The following is a 10,155-nucleotide window of genomic DNA, read 5'->3' as shown; positions in this document are numbered from 1 at the left end:
TATCTTTATTATGACACTGTGGGATCAATTGTGTGTGAGCTCTCAAAGGCTTAAGACCCCAAAATATAAGGATTTCGGATATTTAGTAATTTCTTGGGGATTAATGAGCAAGCTTTAAGTCCAGCAATGCTTTAAAGCTCAGCTGAGGCTAGGCAATGAGGTGGGCCCAGGGTTCATGTCTCACAACATATATGGAAACTAATAGGAAAAGGTATGGAAACTGGAAATTCTTCCTGACTGTATTGTTACAATCATGACTTGTCCCCCAAGCAACCACCCAGCAAAGCCATTTTGCAAGCAACACCTTAGCTTATGATGACCACTTATGATGCCAGAGCAACCACCTTATAAAATCCTAGCAGTGCCATGGGATATCATATAAACTGTTTAGCAATACCCTAGCAATCACTTATGATAACAGACCAGCCATCTCACAAAATCCTAGTAATGGCATGGGACATCATAATAACAATCCAGCAACAGCTTGGAACATAATATAAACTCCGTAGCAACACCCCAGCAACCACCTAACTAAATAATTTCAGTGGACTGGAACATAATATTAACCATAGAGCAACATCATGGAACCTCATATAAACTGCCTAGAAACACCCTGGCAACCACTTATGATACCAGAGCAGCCATCTCGTAGAAGCCTAACAGTGGCCTGGGAAGAAAACAGTATAAATTGAAGAAAGATGTTACACAGAGTTTAATGAAATTTAATCTATGCTGCAACATAAAACAACATGCTTTACGATATCGATGTTGACCGGATCGTAACGATGAGAAGCAGAGTGTGAGTCTGCGTACAGTTTGCTCCTGTACTCCAGATAAAGCTGTTTAATCATCAGTATTAAATCCCTGTTTACACATCGACCCGCTGCCAGTTACACAAGGATGAGCTGCACTGTTTCCAGGCCCGAGTCCAGGTTTCTGTGTTTTGGGAGGTTCCGACTAAGCCTTTAATAGCCCGATTCTTATACAGGCCAGGGCAGCAGCACTGAGGGGCAGCAGGACTGAGGGGCAGCAGTCAATTTAAAAACTTTTAAAATATCCAGTATCAAGTGCAGTCAAAAAACATTCTGATGATGGAAATGGCTCTCATCAGGACTGCCCCAGGTAAGGAAGAGCAAGAGTTACCTCTGTTGTACAGGATAAATTCATCAGCATTACCAGCCTCAGAAACCGCAAGTTCCCAGATAAGACATGATAACTGGATCACTTCACTGTTCATTTACTTAGCATTTATTTACAGAAAATTAGAAATGACTGAAATAACAAAGAAAGATGCAGAGCTTTCAGACCTCAAATAATGCAAAGAAAACAAGTTCATAATCATAAAGTTTTAAGAGTTCAGAAATCAATATTTGGTGGAATAACCCTGGTCACAGTTTTTTTATGCATCGTGGCATCATGTTCTCCTCCACCAGTCTTACACACTGCTTTTGGATAACTTTATGCTGCTTTACTCCTGGTGTAAAAATCCAAGCAGTTCAGTTTGGTGGTCTGATGGTTTGTGATCATCCATCTTCCTCTTGATTATTTTCCAGAGGTTTTCAATGTGGTAAAATAAAACAAACTCGTCATTTTTAAGAGTCCTCTTATTTATTTTCAGAGCTGTATATATGTTTATTATGAGGTGAATCTCAGCGCTGTGTGTGTCTGTGGTTTAAATAAAGTTGGGGGGGGGGGGGGGGGGGCTATATAAGTAATCATGGCTGCAGAAGCGGGCTGTGAGCATTATGTTCGGAGCTGTTTGCTGAAAGTAAGTCCTGATTTTATTTATTATCGCTTGTTTATGATTAATAAGCAGCTGGGTACATTTCTACACTGATATTACAGCAGAAAAAAACGCGTTAAATCTGATATATATCCTCAGTTCGCTCTGAATGTCCGCAGTTTGCCGGCTAGCCTGGTAGCTAACTTAGCTAGTTTAGCATCAGCAGTGTGTTCTAGTAGGGAATTAGCTAAGCTAAGCTAGTTAGCTGGGTAAGCATCAGCAGTGTGTTTCTGTAGGGAAATTACTAAAATAAGCGAGTTGGCTAGGTTAACATTATAAAATAAAGAAAAAAAATTCGATTAAAAGAATTTGCTGCACATTTAAACCCGAATAATCCGAGTTTAACTAAACTTACCTGAGATTAACATGAATAAATGTGGAGTTGGTGAGCATATCTGGCTACACTGAGCATATCTTTGCTGCACAGGTAATCTAACATTAGTTAAAGGTATTTGTTTACGTGACTTCTCTGCTATAAAACATATTAAAATCATAAAAATAAACCATATTTATATGGTCCAGATAAAGATAGCTTGCTATAGGCCTGGACAATAATTCGATATCGGTATTTATCGCGATAAGAAATGTTTCAATAACGGTGATATCACTTTTGTGGTATATCGATATGTATTATGTACAGAATCTGTCACGGACAGGCGTTTTTTACTGGCGTCAGCTCGCCGCAGAGCCAAACACATTCAGCCCCCATAGCTGTGCTACCTCAGTGCGTGATGACGCAATCACACAGGCACGTAGCCAGATAGGCTAGGCTAGGCTAGGTTAAAATGGCTAGGCTAGGCTAGGTTAGGTTCAGGTCCGCTCCGCTACGCATCTAAAATGTCTCGAAACGGAGCCGGGACGAGCGGATCCAAGGCTAGGGTAGACTCGGTTCGGTCAGCCGCTGTTTCGCTCGCCCATTCGCGCGTCCGCTCGCTCATCCGCGGCTCCGCTCGCTCGTCCGCTCGCTCATCCGCGGCTCCGCTGGCCCAGCCGCGGGTCCGCTCGCTCATCCGCGCCTCCGCTCGCTCATCCGCGGCTCCGCTCGCCCAGCCGCGGGTCCGCTCGCTCATCCGCGCCTCCGCTCGCTCATCCGCGCCTCCGCTCGCTCATCCGCGGCTCCGCTCACCCAGCCGCGGGTCCGCTCGCTCATCCGCGCCTCCGCTCGCTCATCCGCGGCTCCGCTCGCCCAGCCGCGGGTCCGCTCGCTTGCCGCTTTGCTGCAAATTGTGCCGGTGAGTGGAGCCGACAAGCAGCGTAACGTTAATACATCTAATCTGTTCCACCACCTCAAGCATCTTCACTACATACAATATTTTCCTTATACTGACTGAAGCACTTTAATAGATTATGTTGAAACTAAGTTATTTAAAGTTTATGAATCCTTTAGGTTTGTTTATTTGACGTGGATATCATGTTGAATACCTCTTGTATTCTGGCTGAAGCACTTTAATAGATTATGTTGTCACTAAGTTATTTATAGTTGAAAAATCCTATAGGTTTGTTTATTTGACGGGAAAATCTTGTTGCTTTTATGTATATAAAGGCTTCTTGTATTATATATCCTAGTTAAAACACTTTTGTTTTAATCTGTTAAATTTGTTTACAATGAATAAGAAGCTCTGCCTCTGTTGTCATTTAAAGTTATTTTTATTTGTAATAGTTATATAGGCTTATGTTTGACAGGGATGTCATGTTATTATTTTGCTATATGCAAATAAAATTGAGCATTGATTTATTTTGACTACTTTTATTTCTAAAGTATTAAAGTTTTTGTGAAAGGAGGTTTCAAAGACTTAAAAAACATTTTCATACAGTAGTAGGTACAGATTTCCATTAGATAGATTGATACAAAAAGTGCAAATACACAGTTAAATAATAATTTAAATTTGCAGTGCAAGCTGCAGAGATTGCAGGGATTCTTTTTCTGAGGCCTTCAAAGTATTTATCGATATCGAAATTATATCGTATCGACCGAAATTTAAGGAATATATCGTGATATAAATTTTGGCCATATCGTCCAGCACTAGCTTGCTAAATATATGACTGCAAGGTGTTAAAAGTCCCAAAATGCAAAAAAAGTTTTAATATTTGTGTTAAAATTGGCTAGTTTATTATTTTCCTTATTGCTGAATTGGGTATTTAGTCTTAACTAAATGAGGAACATTCTCATTTCACACATACATAATAAATAAAACAAATTAAATATAAGACAGCAAGAAGTACACACATTTTTTTTCTCTTTCAGTTAGTTTTTTTACATTATAAATTTAATATTGAAGACTATTTTAAAGTTTTACAAAAAGTGTTAAACAAACCAGAATATGTTTTATACTTTACTCTTTTCTTATTGTTTACTACGTAGTTCTGCACATGTACCTTTATTATGTCTACAATGTAGAAAATAAATTAAATAAAGAAAAAACATTGAATGAGAAGGCGTGTCCAAACGGTTGACTGCTACTGTGTGTAAGTCATTACAATAGATAGATAGATATATAGCCCAAAATACACAATTGGGAAATTTTAGTAGTTAATCAAAACTAATAATTATAGTTTTTGTGTGTGTGTGTGTCTCCTCAGGCGCCCTGCTGTGGGAAGTTTTACGTGTGTAGACTCTGCCATGATGCTGAGGAGAATCATCAGATGGACCGCTTTCAGGTTAAAGAGGTCAGGTGTGCAGTGTGTCACGCTGTTCAGCAGGTAAAGACGGTTAACTATTAGAACTATTATTGTTTAAATTAGGGCTGGACAGTATGTGATAAAGCAATTTAGCATTATACTTTAATAGATTTTCACTGTAAAATATCATATTTTTACATGCAAACAAAATGCATTAGTAGCAGCAGATTCATTAAAAAAACATAAATACTCCATTAAATAAAGTGTTTTTTTTAGTCATCTCAATAAATGCAGGAATGATTATAAACCTTTAAGGAATTAAATGTACAGCAGGTCTGTTTTTTTTTTTTTGGTATATCACAACGTAGAACAGTATAAATCAGCCCAATAGATGTGTATTATAGAGCTAAAACATACCAATAGATTATATATCATAAAGTATGTTTTTTTTTTTATTATTCATAATAGGCCAGTGTGTGTGTGTATGTGCGTGTGTGTTTCAGGCGCAGCAGGTGTGTGAAGCCTGCGGGGTGAAGTTTGGGGAGTATTACTGTGATATCTGTCACCTGTTTGATAAAAACAAGAAGCAGTATCACTGTCAGCCCTGTGGAATCTGCAGGTGAGAGGAAACACATGTTACACACTTCCTTTCTTCTCTCTCTCTCTCTCTCTCTCTTTCTCTCTTTCTCTCTCTTTCTCTTTCTCTGTGAGGACAATACACTGCACTACTGTTTTTTGTTGTTTTGTTTTTTTACATAAAATTTGGAAATTCCAATTTTTTTTAATCCATTTTCAAAGCTCAGTTTATTTTCTATTAATTCACCTGATCTTTTTTTTTTAATATATACTTTTTTTTTGTTGCAATATACTATTTATTTTTTTACAATACTAACTCATTTTTGTCAGATTTTAGTTCCTTTGTTCTCCGTAAAAGACCTCAACACTGGATTTTGAACAGTTTCCGGTTATTGACTGGACCTAAAGCAAAAATAAAGGGAAATGGAATTCTGAACTTTGTTTTAGTGAATGTTGTGCCAGAAATGAGTGTGATTTAATGATATTATTATTAAACAATAAACAATATTAGACATAAAGATAATTTTATCCCACTTATAATATTATTATTATTTATTATTGATTTGTTATTGTTAATGCATTGATGAATGATTAGATGTTGAAAGTAAAAAATATGATTTTTTTTCTTAGTAAATTAAGCCCAAATAAAATAAATCCAGTTTTTTTTTTTAACAAGGTTGATGTTCATTAAATTGTACATTAAGTAATATTTTTTGTGAAAGTTTTAATTCTGTCATTGTGTTGTGTTTTGTTCTGTTAGGATCGGTCCGAGAGAGAAGTACTTCCACTGTTTGAAGTGTAATTTATGTTTAGTCAGTGATCTTCAGGGGAACCACAAGGTGGGAAAATAGCTCCTCACTCGATTCCTCATTCAGAATATTCCACATTCTTATTTCCTTATAATCTGGCTTTATAAAACTGATAATTCTGGTTAATTTAACAAGACAATATTACGCTAAATCAGTTTCTGTTTGTGATTTCAGTGTGTGGAGAACGTGTCCAGGCAGAATTGTCCTGTATGTATGGAGGACATCCACACGTCCAGGATCGGAGCCCACGTCCTGCCCTGCGGTCACCTGCTGCACAAGTCAGTTCATATACAGCTCACACACTCAACCTCACACACCCACCCACCTCACACACACACCTCACACACACACACACACTCTGCTGCTGCTGCTGCGCAGGTTTAACTGATGTTCTTTCTTTCCTTTATTTATAGAACCTGCTTTGAGGAAATGTGCAAAACTGGGTAAGTGTTTTGACATCTGCTTAGTGATCTATAGGTGAGCGGTTAACCGTGCACCATGCCATGTCACTGTGTCTTTGCTATCGTAATGACAGGAAAAGTACACATTGCACGTCTCGAAATGCTTAAAAGTCATGTACTAATTCTCTTAATTAATGATGGGTCAGGATAAATATGGGCGTAACATAAAATAAACCAATCAGAGTGTCTCTTGCTCATCATTCTCTTTAAGAGTAGAATCAGGTGAGCTCTGACTTTGGTGGATTGCTATTGTAACGGTGCAGCTACCTGGACGTGTCCAACAAACTCTTCTCAGCAGAGGAAACTGAGCTGCTGGTTGACGCTGTGAAGGAGCTCCAGCAGCTCATTTACGGGAACAGCAATGTTATTTTATTTACTATTCTGTTTATTTTTGATGTAAAAGTTGGGTTTGTGCTGCTGTGTGTTCACGTGTGTGTAATAAGTGGGGGTGTACGAGATAGCGATGAAGGTCTGACTGTTGACCGTGATCGTATCCTCCTGGTGTTTGTGTTTCAGAGCGTACCGCTGTCCCCTGTGCATGCACTCTGTGTGGAATATGGAGGAGTACTGGGAGCAGAGAGATAAGGAGATCGCCCAGTCCCCCATGCCCCCGGAGTACCAGAACGCTACAGTAAAGGTAGTGTAACATCAGTCCTGCTGCTACAGTACAGCTCATATAGTTCTGTATCTTTTCCTGCTTTAACGGAAGCTATATTGTCTACACCATAATGTAGACTCTCACTAATATTCACATAAATACACCTTTTAAATTCAGTGTTTTATACAGTATATTTCCTACACAGTATATAAATAGTGAAATGATATATCAGATTATGAAGGAACACATAATGTATCATGTAGTAACTTAAAAACAGTGTTAAACAAACTAAAATACTCTGTGAAGAAGTATTTAGATGCTCTTATCAGGGGGAGCTGTTTGTTAACTTGTGGTTTCTGAGGCTGAAAACTCTGATAAACTTATCCTGTACAACAGAGGAAAACTCTTGCTCTTCCTTTCTCCCCTGGGGCAGTTCTGATGAGTGCCAGTTCCATCATTATAATAAATTTGATGGTCTTTTCTTGCAACTGCACTTGTTTTGAAATTCAGAATTTTTTGGATTTTTCTAAAAGGATTTTTTTTTCATTTAGTTGAAAAGTTCTTGCTTCTCATAACCTGGATTCGAACATTACTGAGATATTCACTATTTACTGTATACTTATAACTCTACCTCCTCACTACTTTACTTTGACTGAGAAAATCCAGCAGAGATGTTCAAAACTCATCATCTAAACAAGAGGAGCGACTTTGAAGAATCTACTAAATAATTACTAAATAATTCCTTATGTTTTTTTTTCATAGTTTAGATTAGTTTAGTATTAATCTGTAACGCAGGAATAATATATTATTTGGTGATGAAGTTTATTCTCTCAGATTATGATGTGCTTGTTTGCAGATCCTGTGTAACGACTGCCAGAACCACTGTACCGTTCCCTTCCACGTTTTGGGGATGAAGTGCAGCAGCTGTGGCTCCTACAACACAGCGCAGGACGGGGGTCTGATACAGCCTCCAGAACAACCAGCACCACAACAACCTCAACCTCTACCACAGCAACCACCACAGCAACCTGCTGAACCCGAATCAGAAACTCAATGACCAGAGGAACTTTAGACTTCCTCTAATTATTTCTCCTCACTTCCTCTTCCTTTATTATTATCCTCCACTGATTTCTGTTCCACCTTAAATACTGAAGCAGAGTGTAACTGCTGCTGCATTTAAGGTGGAATGGAAAAAAAGAAAACATGGAAAAAGACGCTAATTTCAGCTCCTGTTCGGGTTTGTTGAGTACTTTAAAGGAACACTCTAAAAGTTTTAGTCTAATCTCTATCTGCTCCCTCTGTAGTGTACCATCAGTTACCACTTATAACAGTTTCAACACCTTTCCTTATGCCTGGTTTACACTACACTACTTTCACTACTACCTTTACAGCATCTCACCATTATGATGGTATCACAATACTGTGATTCTGTGATACAAGATACTTCACAGCATCTGAGTTACTGAAGAGGATAAAATGCTCCTAAATAATCAAATACCATTGCATTTATATGGATTCATGGGTGTCAGTTTCACACAATTTATTCAGTTGTTTATAGTGCCACACTGTGGAGAAATTGAGCAGAAATTACTGAGTCTATTTAGGGGGCGGAGCTTATCGCATTTAATAAAAATATCCATATTTGATGCCATGTGTACATAAATTAAAATAAAAAATGAAACAATTTGATATATTGTGATATCGATACATTGTCCCCCCCCCCTATTTCACACTAAAACTTCACGATTTGTAATCACAACAGTTACTGAAGAGGATAATACTCATAAATAATCAAATTATGGAATTAGTGGTCTCAGTTTCACAGAATTTATTAATTTGATTATAGCGCCACCCTGTGGAGTAGTGAAGCAGTACCTTTAATAAGTCTAATTGGGGGCCGAGTAACCATATTTGATGCCACTTGTTAATAAAGGTTTAAAAAAAGAAAATGATATGATATATCCTGATATCGATACATTGTCCCACCTCTACTAATGGGGAATATTTTAGTGGGTGTGGTTTAGATGACAGTAACGACTAATCAGAACCATGGGCCACAAATTACCTCACGAATTACAGTCTTTCACCAGAAGGAACACACCATGAGTCTCCAAAATAGCAGTACTTGTACTTTATAATATATATTTCATGTATATTGTAATGTATATTTAATGTAAACTACATAATGGTCTATTGAATCATATTAAAACTGATTTTAGATGTGTTACAGTATAATTGTGGTGATAAACCTGATGCTACAGATACAGCAGATAGAGATTAGACTCATTTAAGACACTTTTAAGATTAAAGCCCCTCCCACCTTTCTCTGTGTATCACTACCACCAATCTGCTTTCAGACCCATTTTGATGACATACCTCCTTTATTCAGATCTGAGCAACACTACCCCTCTAGGCCTGAGTGTGTGTGTGTGTGATATTATCCTTAATCACATGTATAAACATTAAGTTGCTCCTTATTTACAGATTAAACTATTAGTGTGTGTGTGATTGCAATAAATTATAATGGGAGATTTGATATTTAATGAGCAGAACTGGATTAAAACTGAATTGCTGTAAATTTCAGTTTGGGCTTTAATTCAGATTATATGGACACCTACTGTATATGTGAAATTTAGGGGAATTTTGGTGTGATATTTACAGACTGATTTATTTGCAGTGGTGGTGAATGGAAACAGGCATTGGTCACAAGCTAACCAGACTGTTTTTAAAATACAGCTTTGGAAAAAAATAAGAGACCATTTTAAACCTCTGGAATATAATCAAGAGGAAGATGGATGATCACAAACCATCAAACCACCAAACTGAACTGCTTGAATTTTTGCACCAGGAGTAAAGCAGCATAAAGTTATCCAAAAGCAGTGTGTAAGACTGGTGGAGGAGAACATGATGACAAGATGCATGAAAAAAAATAAAAACCAGGGTTATTCCACCAAACTTTAATCAAAATCTGTGGGGGCGGAGCTTAGAACTTTAGATGTTCTATTTCTATTCATCACCACTCTACTGACTGTGTGAGATTATCTACAGTAGATCCCGATCTGAAAGGCTTGTTGGAGTTTGTTCTGATTGTATATTCACTTTAACCAATTACACAATTCAGCTCTGCTGCTCAAATGTGGTTAAATAATGTGGTTTAAACAAATCATTATTACATTAAAAAATAAAAACGTTGAATGCTTCAGTGTGAATATAAAATGTCCTGCATAGGGAGAGTGTCATTCTGTTAAATGCATTGACTCATCACACAGACTGTATTTTTGGCAGATATGTTGCCCTATGAATAATTAC

At 37.6% G+C, this 10,155-nt stretch overlaps 1 protein-coding gene across 1 annotated transcript; it reads left to right on the top strand.

Moving 5' to 3' along the window:
• The first annotated feature begins 1,693 nt into the window (after positions 1-1,693).
• Positions 1,694-10,045, top strand: rchy1 (ring finger and CHY zinc finger domain containing 1). Its single transcript, XM_022686833.2, has 8 exons — positions 1,694-1,768; positions 4,364-4,483; positions 4,906-5,021; positions 5,739-5,817; positions 5,962-6,065; positions 6,201-6,230; positions 6,765-6,885; positions 7,703-10,045. Exons 1-8 carry the CDS (start codon positions 1,718-1,720, stop codon positions 7,901-7,903), a joined length of 822 nt encoding a protein of 273 aa, XP_022542554.1. The 5' UTR covers positions 1,694-1,717; the 3' UTR covers positions 7,904-10,045.
• The last annotated feature ends 110 nt before the right edge of the window (positions 10,046-10,155 follow it).

Source organism: Astyanax mexicanus, chromosome 22 (genome assembly GCF_023375975.1).
Source record: "Astyanax mexicanus isolate ESR-SI-001 chromosome 22, AstMex3_surface, whole genome shotgun sequence".
Classification (NCBI taxonomy): Eukaryota; Metazoa; Chordata; class Actinopteri; order Characiformes; family Acestrorhamphidae; genus Astyanax; species Astyanax mexicanus.
This window is presented reverse-complemented; position numbering and strand designations above follow the sequence as displayed.